The 24,316-nt window shown below is 40.8% G+C and overlaps 1 protein-coding gene across 1 annotated transcript in view; it reads right to left on the bottom strand.

Moving 5' to 3' along the window:
- HGD (homogentisate 1,2-dioxygenase) overlaps positions 1–17,507 on the bottom strand; it is a 44,755-nt gene extending 27,248 nt beyond the window's left edge. Inside the window, exons 1-4 of the mRNA XM_068546665.1 lie at positions 17,338–17,507; positions 11,668–11,739; positions 10,744–10,832; positions 6,913–7,018 (exon numbers count right to left, since the gene is read on the bottom strand). Of these exons, the coding sequence (XP_068402766.1) occupies positions 6,913–7,018; positions 10,744–10,832; positions 11,668–11,739; positions 17,338–17,352 (282 nt within the window). The 5' untranslated portion in view covers positions 17,353–17,507. The remainder of the gene's footprint in view (positions 1–6,912; positions 7,019–10,743; positions 10,833–11,667; positions 11,740–17,337) is intronic.
- Positions 17,508–24,316: the final 6,809 nt, after the last annotated feature.

The raw sequence follows: 24,316 nt of genomic DNA, 5'->3' as shown, positions 1-24,316 counted from the left end.
GTCGAGAGGCCTCAGAAGAAACCCAGCTGCTGACACCTTGATCTCAGACATCTTGCCTCCACAACTGTGAGAAAATAAATCTTTATTGTGTAAGCCACCCAGTCTGTGGTACTTTGTAAAGGCAGCCCTAGCAAACTAATACAGAGGGGAAGGGCTGATGGGGGTGAAAAGAAAGAGAAGAAAAAAAGAAGGTAAGAAAGACAAGAAGGAAGAGGAAGTGAGGAGCAGGAGAGAGTTAAGTACTTCCCTCTCTCCCAGGAGGATGATGGAGACAGGGCAGGGGCAAGAGAGTCTAGTTCAGGACCTTGGAGACGGCCTGTTTCGCAGGTTTACACAATGTCACAGAACACAGGAAACGACAGAGATCCAGGAAGAAAAGAGGATAATCTAAAAAAAAAAAAAAAAAAAGGTTCTGATGAACCTAGGGGCAGGACAGGAATAAAGACACAGACATAGAGAACGGACTTGAGGACAGGGGGAGGGGGAAGGGTAAGCTGGGATGAAGTGAGACAGTGGCATGGACATATATATACTACCAAATATAAAATAGATAGCATGGACATATATACACTACCAAATGTAAAATAGATAGCTAGTGGGAAGCAGCCGCATAGCACAGGGAGATCAGCTCAGTGCTTTGTGTCCACCTAGAGGGGTGGGATAGGGAGGATGGGAGGGAGATGCAAGAGTGAGGAGATATGGGGATGTGTGTATATGAATAGCTGATTCACTTTGTTACACAGCAGAAACTAACACACCATTGTAAAGCAATTATACTCCAATAAAGATGTTAAAAAAATAAAATAAAATAAAAAAAGAAAAGAAAAGAGGGAAGTCAACTGTTCCAGGCTTTGGGACGGTGAGGAGAAAAGGATTGTATTTAGCCATGGATGATTTATAATAGTAAAACTGGAAACAATCTAAATATCTGACAATAGAGGAATTATGAAAAATCATCTACACTCAAAAAGTTTAAAAAGACATGGAAAAAGGCACAAAATATGATGTTTAAATAAATAAAAAAAAAAACAGAATGTAAAACTGTATTAGAGAATGACTGTACTTACAGTAAATATATATGTAACTACTTTTTTAAAAATTAAAGTATAGTTGATTTACAATGTTGTGTTAGTTTCTGGTGTACAGCAAAGTGATTCAGTTATACACGTATATGTATATATATTCTTTTTCATATTCTTTTCCATTATGGTTTATTACAGGATATTAAGTATAGTCCCCTGTGCTATACAGTAAGACCTTATTGATTATGTATTTTATATATAGTAGTTTGTATCTGCTAATCCCAAAGTCCCAACTTATCCCTCCTCCCCCTTTCCCCTTTGGTAACCATAAATTTGTTTTCTGTCTGTGAGTTCGTTTCTGTTTTATAAATAAATTCATTTTTATCACATTTTAGATTCCACATATAAGTAGTATGATAATCTCTACTTAGTGAAGTAAGTCAGATAGAGAAAGACAGACATAAACAACATTAATATAAGAGTAAGCACAGCCTCTTCCCCTTCCCTTTCCTGCTCCCTATGGAAAATTCTGATTTGCTCATTCCCACTCCCTCAGTCCTTTGAACTCCAGTCTCACCATGTAGATCAATGTTGTGTGTGTGTGTGTGTGTGTGTGTGTGTGTGTGTGTATGTGTGTGTGTGTGTCCTGGGAAAATGGGATGAGGACTTACACTCTGTCATTTTCTAGAGGCAGAAGGTAGGGGCAGGCAGAGTCAAGCCATGAACAAGTGGTCCAGGCCTGAGGAGCTTGGGGAAGACAAGAGGTGTGAGAGGGTTGGCGTCTAGGAAAAATTGGGGGAAGGGGATTTTGAAAAGTGTTGCTGTGGGTCATAGCCTGGATGCTCCTTAAGGTTTTCAGGAGAAGCAAATGAAGATTGGGATTATTTTCAATTACTTTTGGTCTCTGGCTACATGAGACCCCAGACCTTATTTATTTACATATATATGCAAAGAAAAAGACTGGAAAGAAAGAAACCAAAACACTAGAAGTGGTTAACTCTGCATTGGTGGGATTATTAGGCATTGACACTTTTATGTAAGTTTTGAATAAAAACATGTATTAATGGTAAGGGGTGCATTATTGTTGTTTAAAGAAGGTATACATACTTTCAGTAGAGTGATCTGGGCAGGTTGAATTGCAAAGGGTTAGGAGTGAATAGGGGTGATAAACTGGGCTTAGGTTACTTTCTCAAGAAGTTGCTATGAATAGGAGAGACTTGGGCAAAAGCTTAAAGAGGTGGGAAATCCAAGACATTTTTGGAGGGAGGGGGCTTTTAGGATAGTGAGATCTAAAGAGTTTGACAAATAAGGCATCAAACACCCACTAAGGATGTATTGTTTTGAAACATTTTTGATAATTTGTATGTCCTAGAGGCAGAGGGAATTTTATGGTATAATCTTTAATTAGCTTTGAGGTGTTTCTTACTTGGTCCAAATGGTATTGATTGAGAACTAAAAGGTAATTTCCTCAGCTGAGGCTTTACTGGGTCAAGAGTCTGACTTTCCAACAATTAAGACATTAGGGCTGTAGTGATAACAAAGATAAACTTTAAAGGACTCTGACATTTAAAAGAGGAATGCTGATTCAGGAATGCTAACTGAAATCTGTAAACTCACAGTTAAATTAGATGTAGATTTGTTTGTTAAATTCTGGGATTCCAGAAGTTAGAGGAAGGTGCATGATGAACAAAATTAGGTATATTTCTTATGTGAGATATTAATGGATTGAACTTGTTATGTCCACAGGTGAATCTAAATACACTCAAAAACAGTTTGCATTAGTTCTTAGATGATTAATTAAATATACCCTAAAAGAAAATGAAGGTTTGGAGGCATAGTTTCCAATATTCCTGGGAGGGTATCAAAGATGACGGTGATGGTAGCATATCCCATAATGCTCCCTTGGAGGAAATATTAAGTAATTCTCATGTTCTCAAATTCCCAGAGATGACTAATGTGGGAGTTGGTGAAGCTGATGAAGCATTGGATTTGGTCTGTGATAGGTGAAAACATACCTACTCTACAGGTTTCAGCTGAGAAGAACTGTCAGATGTGTATCTAAATATAATTTTCTCAGACTTTTTCTTTGAGTATGGAGTACATATTTGGAAGAGGTTACAAGGAGATGGGGGGGAAGTGATGAATGCAGATTGCTGTGGTTAATTAATGAAGCATAAAATTAGAAAGAGATATTAAATTGTCAAGAAGGTGTAAATGAAAAGACAAAAGGATAGATTTTGCAAGAACAGCCAAGGTGTGTATCAGGACAAGGGAAGCAGGATGGCAGGTGTAGGTTACAGAGCGGGAGGAGGATAAACCTCTACCTTGATGGAGCTGGTGTCCAAAGAGGCACGATAGAGTTCTGGGGCACATCTGTCCCAACATGTGTGAGCACAACATTGAAAATGAGCAGGGGAAATACTGCAGAAGAAATACATTTGGTGGCCACTATGTAGAAAGCACCTGAAAGATTCAAAACCGGAGGAAGGTAACAAGTTCAAGGAAAAATGCAAAGCAAGGAAATGGGGAAGGGGAGAAGGAAACAAATGTGTATCGAGGTTCTGCTAGAAAGCAAGCAGAAACTTCTGATGCAGCTATTTTGATGTCTCTACATTAACTCAGGCTTTTAAATGCAGTTTCCTCAAACTTCTCTCTCTAAATGTATGTTAACTACTTATGAAATAATGAATTAACATGCACAACTGATGTACTTGACTCTCACATATGGGGTAGGATTTCCACTTTCTACTTTGTTAATTTCTATATCATTTAAGTTTTTATAAGTGTACATTACTTTTATAATAAGACAAAACCAGAAAAATTCTATCACAATGAGGTTAGCTTCCATGGATAAGCCACTTGTACCCCCAAATAATCATTGTGAAGTGTTGTATTCATGTTTAAAAAAATGTATTGATAGTAGTCATAGCAATAATAATATTATATAATGAAAGGATATTACTGAGCATATTACATATTACACATCACACTCACATTTTCCTTAAAGGTTAGGTTTAAAACCTCACCTCTCCACCCCAAACAAAATGATATAGGTGTGGCTCCACTGTTGCCCACACACCACGCACAAATCTATGATGATGTATAAAGAGACTTAGATAACTGTGTGGGTGATATGAGCAGGCAGAGGCATTGGAACTCCCCTCTCCACCCTATACACCACCGGTCGATAGTTACCTTAAGGGCTCCACAATTTGAATTCCCAAACATCTGCCTACAGATTTTGCCTATAATCTCTCTTTTAGTCAATGCTCAATTGTTCTCAAATTTAGTTCAATGGTTCTCAAATTTAGTGTGCATAAGAATTACCATACAAAGTAGCACACACAAAGCCATGTATCCTATACTTCATGGGTGATTTAAGGGATTTTTCAGAGATAATTTTGTTTGTACTTAATTTTTGTCTTACTTGCTGACTTTACAGCCACGCTGTTCCTTTGTATAATATGAGATTTGGCTCTACTTGAGAGAACTGTCAGAAACTTAATTGGGGATTCTCTTTGCCTCCTGAAGAAAAGAATTAGAAAACTTACTGTGGTTCAAATAGCTTCTCAACCTTCCAAAGCTAGTATATAATAAATGCTTAATTTTTAGCCTGACCAAGAATCCTATAGAGGTATAGGCAACCATCCTCTATTTTTTCTAATGAAAGATGGAGTCCTATTATTAAGCAGTCAGGTCTATTTATTAATCTAAAACAAACAAGTATGACCATTGTAACTCTAAGAGAGAAATTGGAGAATTTGAGATGTAACCCATTGAGGAGTCAAGCAGATTCTCAAAGAATGAACAGTGACTTTGGATAGAATGATTTATGGCCCTTTGTGAGATGAATGGGGAAGTAAATGGTTAAATGAGTGAGGTAAATGATTAAATGAGTGTGTCTGCCAGGTGGGTTCCTAACCCCAGAGTGTGGGAGAGAAGGATGTATGGGATTGGATTAGGATCCCAGGTGAGACTCAGACAGGTAAAGATGGGGTCCACAGGTTGGCTGTGCAAACTGTGTCCAGCACAGGGCCCTGATCTGCTGAAGCGGAAAGGGGCAATGTCTCAGCAGGGGACTGTGCCTGCAGGGTTGGGGATTGGGCTGCCTTTTCCCATAGGCTCAAAGGCCATATATAGGCCAGTGGTAGACCGGGGAGGATGTCTGCTTCACGCACTAAACTTCACACAAGTTTAAGGGTCAGTTATTTAAACAGAATGTCTTGGCTTCAAAATGACTGTGAGGTGGATGATACTGTATGTTGCTAACTCACGTATTTTTCCACTCTTAAGGCTTCTCTTCCTGTCCCTGTTGGAGAGGGGTGAGTAGCACTCAAGCAGTTACTTGGTTCTCTGAGATTTCCATAATTAGGGAAAAGACGGAGCAGGGCAGGAAACCAAAAGTGACTCTAAATTATTCTGTCTTGTTCTACAAAAGGTCTAAGCGTTTAAGGGAAGGGGATTAGCAGGTATATAGACCACACATCTTGGTAAACCAAGAGGAAACAAGATTTCCTTGGGCTGTGGGAAGGAGTTGTGGAAGGGGAGGAGAGTGGACGGAAGGGGAGGGAGAGAGACTGATCAATTTGTGTGAACTTTGAATACAGAGGGGACCCTTGAGCCCATGTCCTAGCAACTCCCAGAAGGAAGAAATGGTTGTGTGGCATGTCTGGGACAACAAGACTAGAAGTATCTTGCAGATGATTCCATGCCCAGGCCTGACACGATAGCAGCAGAACAATGGGCATCTCAACACCATCAAGTGAAAGAGGACCAACCAGCATGGCCCAACCCCCAGTCCTACTTTGGCATTGTTTAAAACCAGAGGTTCTCAGGGAAGACTGAGACGAAGTTGTTTTCTGCCAGTTTGGCAGATGGAGACCTCAGAATTTAAAAAAATATAAAATGAAAAAAGAATTACCTGAATATAAATTCTGAGATTTACATGTACTATCACTGCCTTTAAGTGAATATATCAAAATGGCTGTATCAGAGTCATGGTTCTTGCCTACTGTGTTCCAGGCACTGGGCGAAGCATGTTCACCACCTGTTCTGTCAAGTAAACTTCACAAAACTGCACTGCATGGCAGATGTCATGATTATCCCAGTTTACAAGTGAAACACTGTAGCTCAAAGATACAGTGACAAGTAGAGGGCCAGGGGTGCAAACCCAGGTCTGTTTTCCTTCCTGCATTATGCTCTTGTGATCAGTGACATGTACCTAAACTCAGGGGCAAAGGGAATACACTGGGGTGCTCAAAAGGTAAAGAAAAAAAAAGGAGCTCAGTCCATTATAGCAATGGGTCTGTCTTGTTACTGAAAGTAGAGTACATAAATAATACTGATTTGCAGAGGGAAAGCCCATTTGTCACTAGACCAAAAGAAGGAAACACTTAGGCAAGGAATGGAAGTTCCTAGGTGACACTAGACTTATAGAATCCAGGTCAGACAACAAGCCTCTCTTCTCTATATCAGAGGCCTCTTTTCAGAGGCATAAGTGTTGAATGTGTTTTCAGTATGCTGTGGTGAGTTTAGATTAAAACAAACCAACCAAAATAAAAAAAAACAAACCAACCAACCTACGGGTGTATAGATGTATTTTCACCAGCCTATATGATTTCCATTCATTCAACTCACTGGGGCACTCCTAAAGCCATTAGGCTAGAAAAACGAAAGCTTATACACACACACACGCACACACACACACACACGTGCACAGGCACAGTCAATCAATTCCAAAATTCCTACCCAAGTTTGAGCAAAAGAACAGATACACTTTAGCATTTATTTAAAAAATCTGTCTAATTTCTCAAAGACCCAGGTTAGACTTAAATGTTTGTACTTAAGGCTTTGGATACATGCTATTCTCCAATTCACAGGACCAGGTTACCTGGTTAGGATCAGGATCAACTTCATCCCAGTTGTGAGTGACATGGCCTTGGTCAATGGATTCAAAAGGCTTGTGAGAAACCGAAGGTAGAATCCTATATAGCCAGCTGGGGGGAAACAAGGACACATAAGCCTTAGGGTGATGTTATGAGTGATGCACAGACTGGCTCAGGAAATACCGTTAGGAAGACGCTCAAGTCAACAATGATCTGTGGGCTTTAATGTGAGAAGCAATGACACAGCATCATTTCTTAATAGCCACTGCTGCCCATAGCCCTGGCCTCTTCTCACCTTTCCACACGATCCATCACTCTTCAAACTGAGCCTGTAGCCCTTGGTTGTTTCCATACTGACAAAAAAAGAATTGCCTTTCCCAATGACAACTATAAAGGAAGGGAAAGTACCTTGAGGGATATCTGTGCAGGCAAATCCACAGAAAAACATTAGCTTATGTACATATTGGATACTAATCCTTGCTCTGGCTCTGGAAAGTGAGGACAACGAATCCTTCACAGATTGAGACAATATGGGTGGTTTCTTTGTCATTTTTGAAATATAAATCAATTTTCTTCTTTAAAATTATAGAAGTAATTCATGCCAGTGATAAAAATAATTCAAGTAATTTAAAAAGTCTCAAAAGGTAGACTTAGATGGCTTTCTCCTCCAATTTCTTCAGAGCCAATCCTCAGAGGCATCAGAACTTAGCAATTTTCTTGTACAATCTCTAAGATATTTCCAATGCATAATAAGAAAAATTGCCAAATTGTTGTACCACTTTATTCTCACAACACTAATGTGTGAGAGTGCCTGATCACCCACATCTTTACAAATAGGGGGTATTATTAATAATTTTGGCCTTGTAGGTGAAAAATACTATCTCATTTTTATTTTGTATTACCATTATTATGAGTAAGGTTGAGAATCTGTATGTTTATTGGTCCCTTGGAATTTTTCTATAAATTACTTGCCCAAGTCCTTTACCATTTTTCTATTGGGTTGTCTTTTTGATGTTAATTTGTAAGATGTTTAGGAAATTAACATATCTAAAATTATAAGAGCATCCATCTTTACTTTCTTATAGTACATTTCTGGCTTTGTTTCAGGAAGAGAAGACTCTGATGAAGGAACCCTGAAGGACACCAGGAGGAGAACCATCCAGAAGTTGAGAGGGACACTGAACCTCACTAAGAGGGACCCAAGTCCTTTCAGAGGCTGTTACCCTGACAGGGTACAGCAGGAAGAGGAACACCACTTGGGGCAATGGAAGACCAGACCTGCTTGAACAAGCTCTGGCCCTTTAAGCCCCAGGACAGTCTACTTCAGGGGGTGGAATTGACCTGGCCCTACACTGAGCCATTTGGGAGATTAAAGGGCTAGCTAGATTTGTTCAGTTTTCTTTTGATTCCTCTAGCTCTAGGTGAAGTAATCTCAGACATTGGACTTCGGGCCATGAATTAACTAGGCCTCTCTAGGTTCTATACAGAATTGAGAACATGTGTGTGTGTATTTTAGAACCGACTGTGTGATCCTGGGCAAGTTACAAAATTTTCTTGTTTTTTTTTTTTTTTTGCCCACCCTGTGTGGCTTGTGAGATCTTAGTTCCCTGACCAGGGACCAAACCCAGGCCCTCAGCAGTGAAAGCTCAGAATCCTAACCACCGGACCTCCAGGGAATTCCCAAAACTTTCTTGATCCTATGTTCCTCATCCTTATCTCCTAGGATTGTTGTGAGGATTAGGAGTTTATGTACCTAGAATGCCTGGCACACAATAGGTGCTCACTTACTAGATGTGTGTTGAATTTTCTATCTGCCTACCCCTAATCATCTGGGGTTTTTTGATGATCCAGATTTCCTACAATCTCTGTCCTGGCTCTCACCTTCTCAGGACCTAAGGGATCAGCTAACTAATCAGATAAAAATCAACCCCTGATAGATATACTCTCTGATAGTTTGTGGGTGGGGGGTGGGGGAGTTCCTGAATTCTGTGGCTTGAATGAGTAGTGACTAAATGTAGGAATTTCAGGCTTTCTCATCTATGGATGGGGCTGGTTCCATCTTCCCACTGGGGATTTTGAGCATTTTCACAAAATTCTTGTGGATACCTTTGAAGAGTTCTAAACAGATGGGTGAACCATGCCTAGTGTCCCTTGTTTTTTAGCTGAGTTTATAAAACTCCCCAGGCAGCACTACACTGCCCTGGACAGAGATTTAATTCTGATTCAGGGAATGGTGCCAGCGTCTTAATGAAATGCCAAAAGCTCCTTTTCAGCCTCCTGGAACAGGGCTCTGCTCCTGCTGGCTGAAGATATTGCTGAATAATGGGGGCAGGCAGCAGAATCCGGAGTCCAGGTGTCCAGTTAGTGAATGGGTCATAAAGTCAAGAACATAGTCATGGAGGCCAGGCTGTCATAAATTAGAATAGACAGGAATTGTCTGTGTGCTTACCTTACCTTGGCTATCTGGGCTTGCAGAGAGAGAGAGATGATTAAATAGTGATAGAATTAATCTTGATTTGACAAGTATGGGAAACTATCTCTTTCCCCTCCATGTACAGATCTATCGAGAGGGAAGCAATATTGATATTGACATGGTAGCATAGCACCTGCCACGCAGTTTTCCGACAGCCTCCTAGGGGTACACTGTATTGGAGGGAGACACTCTGCTACTGTGGCAATAATGATGATGATAATAATTAATGTTAATTGAGCACTCACCATGTACCCGGCAATGTGCTAAGCACCTTACATACGTTCTTTCCCTTAATCCTCATCACAACTATGAGATAAGTACTATTATTATCTCTTTTACAAATGAGAAACCAGAAGGCTCTTGGGGGGTACATGACCTGCCCAAGGTCACACAGCTGGAAAGAGAAGGAGCCAGGATTTAAACTCAGGAGGCCTGCTTCCAGAGTGGGCACAATTAACCCCTACGGGGAACAACATATCATTTGTGTGGTCCATGGTGCTTTTGTTCTCACTATCTCATTTACTTCTCAGGAGGACTTGCTGGAGACAAACCCAATCACCTTCCACTAAGCAGTACAAGACTGCCTGCCCTCCTCCCCCAAACTCCAATATAAGCAGCAGCCCTCTACACAGGTGTCCTATTCTGAAATTCCCATAATTAGACACTGCTTGTTTAAGTCACAACACTCAACTGCTTCCCTAAACCACAACAGCTACTGAAACCAACCTGCCCCAAAGGAGTTAACCAAGAGACTGAGTTCATTGACCTGGCTTGTAGGATTAGAGCAAACATGGATCATGACACGTTGTGCTAATGAATGTGCTGGTTTCCAGCAAAGACAAATTCCGAGGAGAAAAAACCTTATTAATTCAAACCACCAGGGGCCATAATACATGACCTTTCATCTAACCCAAGCTTGGATTATCTAACATTTTCATCCAAAGAACATAATACTTCTAGTCAGCTGAGGAAGATATTGCACTGAATCTTCTATAATTTTGAGTTAATCATTATAAAAAAAACTCCCAAGTAAATCAAAATTTGGAACGCAACTGCACAATCCCAGGGGAAGGCCAGACTATGAGGAACACTTTCTTCTGAGTACAAGCAACAAATTATAAGTGGAACTAGACATGTCTGTTTTCTAGGCTCTGTGCAGCTGCTCTCTCCCCTTCTTCCATCAGTCACTTGATTCTAGCTGGAGGTGAGGTTCATCCTCCCCTGACTATGACCCAGAGCACAGCCTGTTAGAAGCAGGCTCTTGGGCAACCCTGGGAGGCTGTGGCCCGGGTATAGGAGGCAGCACTAAATACTAGTCATAGCTCCCACAGACCACAGGTCAGAATTAACCTAATCCTTTTACCTTCTTTTATTGCTGCTCCGTGGACAAGTGAAAGCTGATCCTGAGAGCTGCTCAGCATACAGATTGTAAGGGCAAACTTGAGGATTATTCTAAAACAAAGGAGGCAATAAATGACATCACTCCATCAGAAAAGCATTCCACCTTCTCATCAAACAACTCAGTGGGGGAATTCTGTCTTGGATGGGGATGCTCTGGGCCACTCACTGCACATGACCATCTCCAACCCATACATACTTCTTGTAATAATGTTTTAGGTGACTTTCCTCCTTGATTAGAAAAGTAGTACATGCTTATTGTAGAAAATTTATAAACTATAAGCCATTATCTCACCATCCAGAAATAACCCAATGTTGACATATGAGTATATTTCCTTCCATTCTTATCCTCCAAAATGGGAACCCTATGATATGTGTAGTCCTGTTAATAATTAGCACTTTAAAAAAAGAGGAAACACTATATCATGAGCATTTTTTCATGCCATGAAACATTCTTAACAACTTTTGACAAAATTTTTGTTTGCCATATTTTTGCTGTAGTAACCAACACTAGTGTGAACATCTTTGTGCACACATTTTTTTTTTTTTTTTAACAAGGACTGATTATTTTCTCATCATTGCCATATCTTATGCTGTTCAAGGGAACTTTAAGGAAGTCCCTTAACCCTGGACCTAGGGGATCTTCTTGAAAGCCCTAAATTTAGTGTTACTTTTTTGGGACTAAGTGCTTTGCCATAGGTAACTATTATCCAACTTTAACCTTTGTATTGTCATTGTTCTGCATCCCAATTGTCTTAATGATTTGTGAAACTCCTAGACAGTTCACAGGCTAATTTTCAAGATGGTGGGTAGAAGCACTTGGCCTGAAAGCTGGTCATTCATTCTTATAATTCAGAGTTCTCCAAGCTAATATTCTATTCACTCATACCTGTCCTTCTGGCAGGGCACCTGGGCAGCGAGGATCCTCTGAGGCACACTCATTACCGAATCCAGAAATGTACTGCATGTGACAAAGACACAAAGGTCACCATTAATGGGATTTAAAGAGTATTTTGCTGTTTTGACTGTCTATGAAGGTAAAAATTTCTTTATGCACATATGTTTGTGTATCACGTTCTATACATAACATCTTTGCTATGTCTTGGCATGTGAACCATTTAGGAAAGATAATTTCTCTGTGTGAATTTTAAAGACCACCAATTAATTGGGAGAAGAGTGCTGGATATTACATGGACTTTCCATCCTTAGCTGTACTTAGTTGATTTATGGGCTTGTTCTTAATTATCCCACTCCAAGAACAGCTTCTTTAATTCTGGGCCCATCAGGGAGTTCCTGAGAGGGGAGATGGCTCAGGCATCACCTCAACTCCAGGTTAGTAAGATCTGGCTGGCCTAGCTTGCAACCTCCCTGAGGTTGGAGCCCCACTTCCCCTCCATACGCTGAAACAAGTAGCTGTAAAGAGTGTGTGGATCCAATCTGACAGCAAAACCCTTGAGAAAAAGCCCTCCAACCAGCCTTGCTGCAGGCAAAAACCTACATCATCTGGCTCATCTATGGAGCACTTGTAAATATATTTGCATCTATGTGGATATAGGAAAACAAGTTTTGAAGATATGGGTGGCTTTCAGGAGAATAGCCAGATCAGAATCTGTCCTCAGTGGCACAATGGAGTTCATTCTGATTGTCATCAATTTACTTTTCATCCAGAGGAAGAAAAGGGAGTTTCTCAATAAAGTAAAGTGTGCGGAGCCCCTAAAACTTATTTTGACAACACTTAAACACACCTTTGAGTTCTTGTTCACTGTCTGGCTTCTCTGCTAGTTTATAAGCTCCATGAAGGCTGGAACTATGGCATCTTGTTTACCTCCATATGCCTTGTGCCTGGTTTATAGAAGGTACTCAGTAGATACCTATTGTTTGATTTAGTTTTACCCTTAGAGCCTATTCTATTCTATTCTATTTATTTATTTATTTTTGGCTGGGTTGGGTCTTCGTTGCTGCACGCAGGCTTTCTCTAGTTGTGGAGAGTTGGGGCTACCGTTAGTCGCGGTGCGCGGGCTTCTCATTGCAGTGGCCTCTCTTGTTGTGGAGCACGGGCTCTAGAGCTCAGGCTCAGTAGCTGTGGCGCACGGGCTTAGTTGCTCCGCGGCATGTGGGATCTTCCCGGACCAGGGCTCGAACCCCTGTCCCATGCATTGGCAGGTGGATTCTTAACCACTGCGCCACCAGGGAAGTCCCCCTTACAGCCTATTCTAACACGAGTGTAAGTATCCTGCTCTAAGTAGGGTTAGAACCCCCTTTTCTCTAACTTAAACATCAAAAAAAAAAGGCCATTTTCTTCCCATAGTTGTTCCTCATAAATGTACCAATACTTAATTTTAGCCCACGATAATGAAAGTGCAGTGTCACTCAGTGAGTGAAATGCCACCATCTGAGTACATGTCTTTAAGAGATATAAGAAGGAAGTAAGTGGGTGGAGGATAAACCCTCCAGAATTCTCAGCAGCTCGGAGCAGGATGAGATTGATGTAACACACCTGGATGTGTGAGCAATGATCAGGGCAACAGCTGCCCATATTTGGAAGGAATATCAAATGTGAAATGTTATGACCTAGTAAGCAATGGAAGTGAAATTATTCTTTTTTGCCTCCAGACACAATATTTTTTTGTATTTGAAAATCTATCAGCACTAAAAACAGTGAGTTATATTACACAGAGATTGGTTAACAGCGGCATGCGGTTTGGAATGATTTCTTTGGGGAAAGGGCAGAGACCATCCAGCATTCTGACTCTCCACTGAATACAATTTTCTTCTCTCTAATGAACCTCCTGCTCACCATCAAGAAGATTGAATCTGAGCTGCTGAGAAATGGTAATGACCCGAAATTATCTTCAGTTCTGTGGAATGGAATTGCAGACCAATCTTGCCTGAAGCCACTGAGTATCACAGTGGCTTCACTTTGTTCAACTGCAGCATTGTTTCTCTCTGCAAAGGGAGGCAAGAAGGTCTGAGCGCTGAGCTTTCTGGCAGGAGTGGGTGGGTTTACTCATTAACCTTCTCCATTCTTTGCAACTGCTGGCCTCAGAACAGAGTCCAGGGTTATTTGTACGTTGGGAACAAAGGAAAAGAGACTTACTATATGTAATTTTAAAGCATATGCTTCAGACTGCTTTAAAAAGTAGAAAAGAAAGTAGAAAGAACGGTTGGTGCTTTGGAAGGGAGCCACCCAGCTCAGAGAGAGGTGTGAGTTCTGAGTTGGTTTCTCAATCTTAGCTGAGGTGCATTGGCTGAAGAGGGGGGTGAAAACTGCTGAGTCATTCTCAGACCAGTTGGTTTTCCTAATCCCCTGAGAGAAAATTACAGATGAGTTTGTTAGAGTTTTAAAATATCATGTGCCTTACTGCTGAAGGTATCAGAATCAAGGAAGCAGTATTCTGCAGCTGCTTTCCCAAGGCTTTGAGATCAAGGACAGAATCTGAACTCTGCTTATATCAGCTGTGAAAATCCAAGCTTTCAACTCCAGCTGGTTCAGTGACTATACAAATATACCTTATACCGGAAAATTGAAAATAAAAACGTCTGACATTAAGCAAGTGTGTTTGTATGCTTTCTTCAATCCAGATTTCTGAATAATTTGATCCCACATAGAAACAATTTTGTTTCCTTCCAAGAGAATTATACACATCCTTTCTAAATGAAAGAACAAATTATTGAGCTCCATGTAACTTCAGTACCATCAGTTCTTTGGCAGCTCCCTAGTGTACAGCTTTCTAATTTTCACCTGGTCCCCAGGATATGATTTATTTGTCAGAGTAGTTTTATGAGGTGCTTTCTCCTGACTCTGATTCTGGGTAACACCCTGATGGGACGAGCAGATACTATCCCTCACTTCCTTTTCCTGGGCATGAGGGAAAGAGAGAGAAGTCAGGGTAGAGATGGAACTATAGCTACCTTTTTCTCCTGTGCAAAGAGTCCAGTATTTCTAGTTAACCTTGTTGGGAACACAGGATATAGATTGTTAGGGGAACTTGAAGATTATTGCAAGTAGGCTAAACTGCGGTAGGCTGAATAATGATGCCCCAAAGATATCTATGTCTTAATCCCTGGAACTTGTGAGTGTTCCCTTATATAGCAAAAGAGACTTTGCAGATGTGATTAAGTTAAGGATCTTGAGATGGGGAGATGTCCTGGATTATTTGGGTGCACCCTAAATATAATCATAAGTATTCGTAAGAGAGGGAGGTAGAGGAAGATTTGATTATAGAAGAGGAAAAGGTGATGTGATGATGGAAGCAGAGATGAGTGATGCACTTTGAAGATGGTGAAAGGGACCGTAAGTCAAGAAATGGCAGGCAACTTATAGAAGCTGGAAATGCAGGGGAATGGATTCTCCCCTTGAGTCTTCAAAAGGAACCAGGCAACACCTTGACTTTAAGCCCAGTGAAACTGATTTCAGACTTCTGACCTCCAGAACTGTAAGAAAATTAATTTGGTCATTTTAAGCCACTAAATTTGTGGTAATTTGTTACAACAGAAACAGGAAACGAATACAATAATTATGTAGACCATGGGGTCCCATCTCTGGCTAATCATTAGAATCACCCCCAAAGCTTGTTAAATACAGACCCATACCTAGTGAATCAAAGTATTTGGTGCTGGGGCCCAAAGTCTGCATGTTAAACAGCTCTGTTTTTTAGAAATGAAGAAATCAAGACTTGTAGAAGTGGACTTGTAGAAGACTTAAGAACATTGGGTGGTTCATTTAAAATTTAATTCTACTATTTTATCTTTTGAATTTTCTTCCCCCAGTTGTGCTGCTTTTATGTAAATGTGATTTCATTTGAGACTTTGTGTTGACATATCCATTAAAAGGAAGAAATAAAAGCAGAGAAATATTTTTTTTAACTTATAATGCGTATTGATTAGAGTGATGCAATCTGGCTTTCTGTGTTTGGATTTGTGATCTGTAGAGCTAACCTTTCCTTGCAGAGATTAGACAGCAGCCTGGGAAAAATGCCTTTGAAATTGAGAACAAAGATCAACATGCAATTTACGTTGGTGTGCTGGTGCTGTGCATAATAAGTTGCTCAAAAATTTCAGCAGGATAGGATTTTAGATATAATTTATTTATAAATGGTAAGGATGTTTCCACTCCTGCTGAACTTCCCCATAGCCTTTCATCAGGAAATGAAGTTTTTATGCACTCCCCCTCTTCTAAGACTTCAACTACCACCATTGATATGATGACCTCCCATATCTATTCTCCTAGCTCTACCCCCTCCCCTGAGATCCAGATCCATACATCTGACCACATCCTGGGTATCTCATCTTGGCTGTCCCTGCGGCAACCCAAATTTAACTCTTGGATCCCAGAACGTGCAGGGCTTTCTGTGTGTGCTGTGCCTTTGCACCTGTTGTTTCCTCTAGCCCCTTTTCAGTTAAGTCAATTTCTACATCTCTCCTAAGACTCAGCTTAGGAACAGCCTCCTTGGAGAAGTTTCTCTTGGCCCCGCCTAGTCCAGATTCAGTGCCTTTCCTATGTTAATTTGTGGCATCATGTATTCACATATAATATTTGCCGAATGAAAGAATGAGAATTCTTTCTCAGTCTTTCTAACTCTTGATCAGGCATAAAGAAGCAAACTCTTTTACTTCGGTGTTGAGTGGTTTTAGGACCCCTGTTAATTAGGGAGATGTTTGATTTTCAAACTCAGCATCAGTTGAAGGGCATCCAGGAAGTGCTCAAACTCTGGAGAGAAGCCTGGAGTCTGGCACACTTGGCTTGAGTCAAGATTCTGGGCAATTCTACTCAGGCCTACATGCATGTGTTGGGCACTGATGCCAGCCTGGGGTAGACACTAGGCATGGTTTTAGACACTGGCTTTAAGGCACTCAGTCTAGCAGATGCCACTAAGGCTCCTTTTGGAGCCTGGCCATGGATTCAGACAAACCCAACTTCTAATCCAGTCTCCATCACTTATCAGCAGTGACCTTGGGCAAGTGACTTAATCTCTCTGAACTTTATTTTCCTTAATGGTAAAGTGGCTACCTCCAGATTTACTTTGAAGATTATGAGTTAATTCATTAGTAGCACATAACCCACACATCTTTTTCAATTGAAGATTAAATAATAAAAAGGAATTATTTCCTAGAGGAAGTGCTAGGGTTTCTATTGGCCAAGCACTAACTGTGAGCCTCAAAATAACTGAATAGATTAAACACGCCTAATTGGTCGGCTGGAGGCTGTCCAGGAAGCTGCAGCATCAGGAAGGTGTGGGAGAGTAGGGGCTGGCAAACAGACACAGTGAGAAACATGTCTGTCCATGGTGGAGGAGAGCCCTTATGACGTCTACAGATTCCCAAGACAATATATGAAATGAGCAAGGCAAGAGATGGACAATTAGAGACCATCATCTCTTTTCTTTATCATCCCCCAGCCCCAGCCATGCTTACGGACACCACCGCGAAGCCTCTGAACGCAACAGCTTGGACGAGGGCCTCTCTAAGTTTTTTCTGACTCTGAAGCTCTGGAATTCTCAGACGCTTCCGTGAGTTGTGGCTGAAGAAGCCACAGCGAAGTGGCCAGATAGTGTCTTACCTTCAACTCTGCCATTTTCCTTCTGCTGCAGGTGTGACGATTTCAGGAAACCCAGGCTCAGAGAGGGTATGAAGTCAAAATGCTTCTGTTTCTCCTTCAAACCACCTCTGGATGTTGTTATTCTACTGCTTCACTGTGCTCGCTGGTCAGCTGGTCGCTCAAACTAGCCAAACTAGTTAGCGTTTCCTAACTGCTACACTAGGGAGAAAGTCCAGCATGCTTGTTTCCAAACTGCTTACACAACTGTCTTTGGTTTTGAAACCCGGGCTGTTTCTGAAGAGTTTGTGGAGGCCTGTCTCCTCTTCACCCGAGGTAAATGTTGACCAATGATTTGTTCCAGTTAAAAGAAAGAGGCTTATGACTAAAGGCAGAGAATTTAAAGCTCTCTGCGGAAGGAACTGTGGCAGTTAGGGCCTGCTGTGTGAGGTAGAGGCTTCTCCACTCAGTCCCCACTGAGGCTGGGAAGGAACAGGGCAGAGTGTTCAGTCTCTGGAGAGCAGTGAGAAAATGATCCGTGCTGTGACACAGGCGTTTTCACGCAGCTACCTGAAGCAGGGACAGGGTCTAGACAGCTCTCCACACTTGCTCCCAGGGATGAGCTGGGTGAACAGTTTAGAGCCTGAAGCACTTCGCTTAAAGCAAACTGAGATATTTACTATCGCTCGTCTTAATTTCTTAAATGTATTTAGTGTTCTTATAAATTCTTCAAGAATCTTATTTCCTAATGCCTGTACCTCTCTAGAAAGAGACCAAGGGATTACTTTCCAGCCACCTTTTCCATGACTCCCTTGTCCTTCATCTTGGCTACTCTCCTTAGCCATGGTCAGGTATCAACTTCATGGCTAATGGCATTCAGGAAGGAAGAAACCATATATCGAGAGCTTGTTCATGCCAGATTTTCCCACAGACATTACCTCATTTAATTTCACAAAAACAATCTTTTAAACTAGGCTTTATTATCATAAACTCAAGTGCAGCAGAACAGGAAGGAAATGTAAATGGGTAAAGTAGGCTAGGTGATTTTTTTAAGATACGACTTTTATACACGAAGCTCCAATTTTTAAACATTGGCAACTTAAACAAGTGAATGGATGAATGAATGAATAAAGCCATTGTAATAGATTGCAAAAAATGCCCACAAATTCCTTTCATCCTTGTATGCATGCCCCTTTGCAATGTGACTTTGCTGCTCCTCCCAACATGAGACGGAGTCTTTTACTTACCTCCTTGAATCTTACTTTGGCTAATAGCAAACACAACACAAGCAGAGGTTTGAAAAGTGTTTGTGCCTTAGGATTTGCCCATTTCTTGCTACTTGAGACCACCATGCAGAGAAGTCAGGCTAGCCTCCTTGAGAATGAGACCAAGAGGTCCAGGCACTCAACAGCCCAGCACTAGCTGCCAGATGTGTGAATGAGGCAATGCGGCTGCCAGATGACTGCAGACATGTACGTGATCCCAGGTGAGACCAGCAGGAGAACCACCAGCTAAATCTAGCTCAAACTGCTGACCCACAAAATTGTGAGCAAATAGAATGACATATTTTATGCCGTTAAGTTTTGGGGTGTTTTGTTAAGCAGTGATAGATAACTGATACAATTATGTCAAAAAACATGCATGTACGTGTGAATGACTATGGGCTGCCAGTTTGACACATTCTGCTTTAGATAAAGGGGTCTAAGCAACCTCCAGAGGTCCCCAGGCTCCAGTGTACTGCAGTAGCAGCAGAATGATTTGCCTGTGTCTGAGATGTTAGCACAGAAAGGACCAGGCCAAAGGAGCCATGTTGATATAAACAAGTGACAGGTTGGTAGCAAACTGTGTGGATTGATGCCTGCAGACCAGGGAGCTTATAGCACATCTCAGCATATGTCAGCATAGACAACTGACATTGTGGTATTATATAAGCTTCCCTGGAATTTATATGCAAACCTGGGAGAAAGGGGGGTGTAAACCTCAGCTTTACTGAGGCTAAGTTTTTATTATTCCTGCAGTATGCAGACTCAAAATCAAAAGTGAATTCAAGAAAAATATTTCTTGCATATCTGAGTTTATGAGTACATTGGGTCTTGAATCTCTATTGATCCTAGAAGTTAGGCTTTGGTGATTAGGGGGAAAAAATGGATGGGAACCAATAAACGACAAAGGAAAAGCTTTACTGCTTTGTTTTTCCATAAACTTTATATGTTCTTTCCAAATCAGCTTTGAAGGCAGATTTAAGAGGTGTTTCAGTTCCTTCCTAAGGTGTGAGAGATTTCTGAAAGAGTAAGAAAGTGGTAACAGATCCTTGACTGGATGAAAATTATTTTGAGGGGCCTGAAAATATTTAAAATTGAATAAACCTATCAATTCCCTATTTAGGGATTTCTCCCAAGTGGGTTCACTTTATTTCCTGTTTTTTTCTGTTTTTGTAACAATAATTCAAGAAAACGAGTATTTGCTCTGTAACCACTATGTGCCAGGTACTGTGCCATACACACACAGGAGAAATGAGAATAAATAAAACACAGAACACATAGCTCTGAGTCTGTCTGATGGCTTTCTATTTTAATCTAATCACGCACTTATTTATTTATCTTACAATTATTGGGGACCTGCTATGTGCCAGGCCCTGTGAGGTGTGGGGGGATACAGAGATGATTAAGAGTCTGGTTCTGTAGGAGGGCGCATGCTGGAGAAGACTGACCAATAAACAGACCATTACAACGGAGTGCCATGTGTGCTGTGACAAGAAAGAGTCAGGGTGCTATGGGAGGGAGTAGGGACCACAGAGCTCTGACTAGCTCCCTGAGGAGATGATAGCTGAGCCAAGTCACACAGAGTAAGAGTTGGATAGGGCATTGAGCAGAGGGAGGATTGTATACAAAGACAGAGAAGTGCAGCGCATTCAAAGATCTGTTTTTAGGGCACTGACGGAAATAGAGTGGAGGAGTCTAGTGAGGGAAGGCTTCCAGAAAGGGCAGTTTTGGCAGACATTTAAAGCAGGGGAAAGAGGGGGACTTCTAGGCAGGGTGATTAGCATTCAAAAAGACACCCAGTGGAAGAAGCAGGTTGTGTGCAGGGACAAGGCAAACATACACTGGACCAGAGCGGAGTCACAGTATCAAAGCGGTGAGCAATAAGAACAAAGATGCTAAAAACCAGGCAGAGGGAGAGGGACTCAGTGAATGATATGGGGAACAGGTGAAGAGAAGAACTTGAAAAGGACCAGGAATTGGAGACACCAGATACCTGCCACCTCTGGATTCTAGCACAAGATAGGTTTACTCTCTGCAGAAGCTCTGGACTCACAAATATCAGGGAGTGGGGCGTAGGACCAAAACCAAGTGTAGTGATGATGAAATCTCCAGCTTCCTTCTCCAACTGCATTTCCAGAATGCTATCAGCGAGTGTTTTACCCTCCAGACAGGACACTGGAGGATTCTTCTCTAGGACAGTGTCCTATAAATACTATACATTTTGATAAAAAATTATTAAATATAAAAGGCAAAGTCTTTCTGGAAATGCTTCTTTTAATGAGGTAGATGGCTCCCTCCCACATTAATTCAAATATCCATGAATAATTCTTACTTCTAGAATGCCACAGGATTCAGCATCATTTAATCCTATTTTTTGCTTTTATAGACATAAATGTTGAGAAAATTTGTTCACATAAATAAGCAGTTATGAACGGAAGGGATTTTGTTATGGTAGCACTCAAATCCCTTCTGAATTAAATACCAAAAATCACATACTGACCTATCATTAAACATTATTTTAATGACCTATCAGTCAATAACTCAGATTGGTTCTTCTTTAATTTTGTTGCAAGCAAATAATTGGAAACCTGATTGGAAAAGGCTTTGTTACCCAGCTATTGGAATCAGTGAGTTTAACTGTTACCCTTTCACTTGGAGGTGCTTTGTCTAACTCATTTACTCAGAAAGGGTTGGGAAAATAAAAATGTTAATTTTACATACCTTTGCCTATATAATTATTTTTGATAAAAATGTTATTTTGATATTTTGATAGACCAGGCAAGAAGACTTGCCATGAAAGAATGTGCCACAGCCTTGGATGTTTCCTACCAAAGCTCTTTGCTTTGTTCTCAGGAGCTCTTCCTTAAGAGCTCTGCAAATTTTTTTTTTTTTTTTTTTTTTTTTTTTTTTTTTTTAGTTGCGAGGAGTGGAACAGACAAAATCCTTAACTAAAACTAATATTTAGAATTGTGCCTTTGTTGGCATCCTGAAGACATTTACACCCTGGGGCAAAATGCCGTATTTCTATTGCACTAGTAGTGAGATGCTCCTTTTCTGTAGTGGGAAAAGGGCAATTGGGAAAGTAGAGGTGGTAAATAAGAGCCAGCACGAGCTGCTTCACAAGCAGATCAGTCTTAACAAAGATACATTCATATGAGAATCAGTGATCTGGAAAATGATTCCCTTAAAATTATCCGTGCCCATGTACCTCTTGGAAGAGATTCTTCCACACATCCCAGTTGGAAGACCACTGATCCACACCAAGAAAATGGAAAATATTACATCCAGGAAACTGGGGATTATTACAGAGTAGTGTGAAGGACAAGTGGCAGGCCTAGAGAGCAATCACTCCAGAGTGCAGTTAGAGGACGGAGGACTTCAGGACCGATGAAAAAGATGAAACTGATAGATTATCTGATATATTTGATGGTACTGAGCAAGATTTTACATCTTTGTTGAAGTTTAGGGGTTTCATTCTTCACCTTTAGTTATTGATGACCTTGGTAAAGCTTAGTGGTTGGCCAGCTGAGAAAACAAATGTGGTATAAGGGAGGGGCTATGTATAAGATGGCAAGGCATTTCATTAGAAATAGATATACCCAGAGGGTAGAAAGTGCTAGTATTAAAAATGGGTAGCAGTACATCGAAGACAGATATTTCCTGTTTTGCCGATAGAGGATGTGACAATCACGTTACGATTGCTGTGGCATGTGTAGCCTTGAGAGGGAGGAGTGGCTTACTTAGTTCATTAAGGGGCGATCATGAAGAGGAAGCCAAAGATGAACTTTGATGAACTCTGCTATAACGGGGCCATAAGGTAGAGTCTACAATCCATGTGTTCCCTACGTTTTTGATATGGGTTTATTTGTTTCAAAGGGTGGATCCTGAGCTACCTGCATCAAAATCACCTGGTTTGCCTGTTAAAAATACAAAATCCTGGCTCTATTCCATATACATAGAACTGGGCGAGGGGGTGGGGGGGCAGAAGAAATCCTGGAATCCTCATTTCAAACAAGCACTTCAGAGGACTTTCATGCACTTTTGAGTTTGAAAGCCATTGCTTTGAGTCCTTAAATGTAGGTGCTTATTAATTGTTGCTCGAAGTTGGATCCTTTTCCTACTCTATGGAGCAGCGCTGGCAGGCTCCAACTCCAATTTTGCGTTAGGCAAACATACTGGGGAATATGTGAGGCTCAGGGGTCTCCCAGTGCTAGATTTCCTGGAACCCTTCCTCTCCTACCACCGTAATTTAACTCAGTTTTGGGACTATGGAGAAATGAATTTTTTAACTTCCTTCTCCTCCTTCCCCCAGAGTGTCCTCCTTTGAATTTTAACAGATGTTAAATCAATGCAGACATCCTGTTAGACTTCAAACTTCTTAAAATAGACGCTACCTGTGCTTTAAAAATTTCAATTAAACCAACGTTTAGATACCCATATAAGGCCCTACCTAGGTTGGGTGCTAAAGCACATACTGTTGAAATGAAGACTCAAAAGCTCTGATTATGGCAGCGGTTAGGAGCTCTTCACCTCAGTCCGTTGGTCCAGCACATCAGTTCTATGCAGTCCACTTCCAGAGTGGAGAGAAAAACAGCAGTGTCACGGCACCTGGATTATATCATAGATGTCCCAAGTTCAGGAACTTCTGAGAACCTGAGTAAAGCTGATATGGATCAACCCCTTTGGGAGTGGCTCTCTCTCTAGAGCACTAAGGTAGAGAGACCAACCCAAATCAAATCCTTAGTTGGATTCCAACTAAGCAGCCTGGGGGACAGATGAGTGGCCATAGATCTTCATATCTGGTTGCCTCCACAGTGAGTAAGAACGTTGGTTAGACATCTGAATCACAACAGGGGAAAAAAAAAAGTTCTCTTACAGCTAGCAATTTGTTCCATCAAGAAAGTAAGAAAATTAAGGCTTTAATTAACACTTTTTAGGAAGTGTTTGGTATTTCAACTTGTTTATTACCTAAAAGCAATTTTTATGAGCAGGTCTCAGGAAGTCTTAGCAAAAATTATGCTTCAAAAGATTCTTTTTGAAGAACTCTGGCTAATAACATTCACTTTGGCCAACAACCTTATTTTGCTGCTACAAATGCTGCAACAAACTTACCTTAGATGATTAAAATCATTTTTTCTTAGAAAACTATAATTCAGGAGTCAAGCCTGACAGCAAGAACAAATGAAGTTGAGTACTGTTAATTTTTCAAGGTTGACCCTGGAGCCATCAGTGATAGGTTATTTTCATCTTATTTTTTAATAAGGGAGAAAATAGAGAAATTGGAATAGATCTTCTTTCTAATTAAGGGTTATTGATTTATTTTTTAAAAGAGGAATACAAAGAGCTTCAGTTGGTTTAGGTCTTCTGCATATGCATTTGGTTTCTACTTCTTAACTGCACAGCCACTGTCACAAAATACTTGTGCCAAATTCCACATACAGATCCTGATTTGCATAGCTCTCCTTTATGTCAAAAAAGAAATCAGGGCTAACTCTTGTAGGGGAGGATGTGAAGAAAGACTGCAGGATATTCTAGCTGATGAAAAGTGCTTTAAAATCCTTGCCAAATTCCCAAGACTGACTTTCTAAAAGCACTCTCTAACATCGTCATTTTAATATTCTCTTTCAGCACACCTTGATTTCCAAAGTACGGAATAGAAAGAGAATTTAGTGTTTTTTTCCCCTAGTTTTAAAATGAGAAGCTGAAACTGTGTATTTATTATTATTATATTTTAATATGGA

This window comes from Eschrichtius robustus, chromosome 6, assembly GCF_028021215.1.
Source record: "Eschrichtius robustus isolate mEscRob2 chromosome 6, mEscRob2.pri, whole genome shotgun sequence".
NCBI classification, from domain to species: domain Eukaryota; kingdom Metazoa; phylum Chordata; class Mammalia; order Artiodactyla; family Eschrichtiidae; genus Eschrichtius; species Eschrichtius robustus.
The sequence above is the reverse complement of the archived record's forward strand: the minus strand, read 5'-3'. Positions and strand labels throughout refer to the sequence as shown.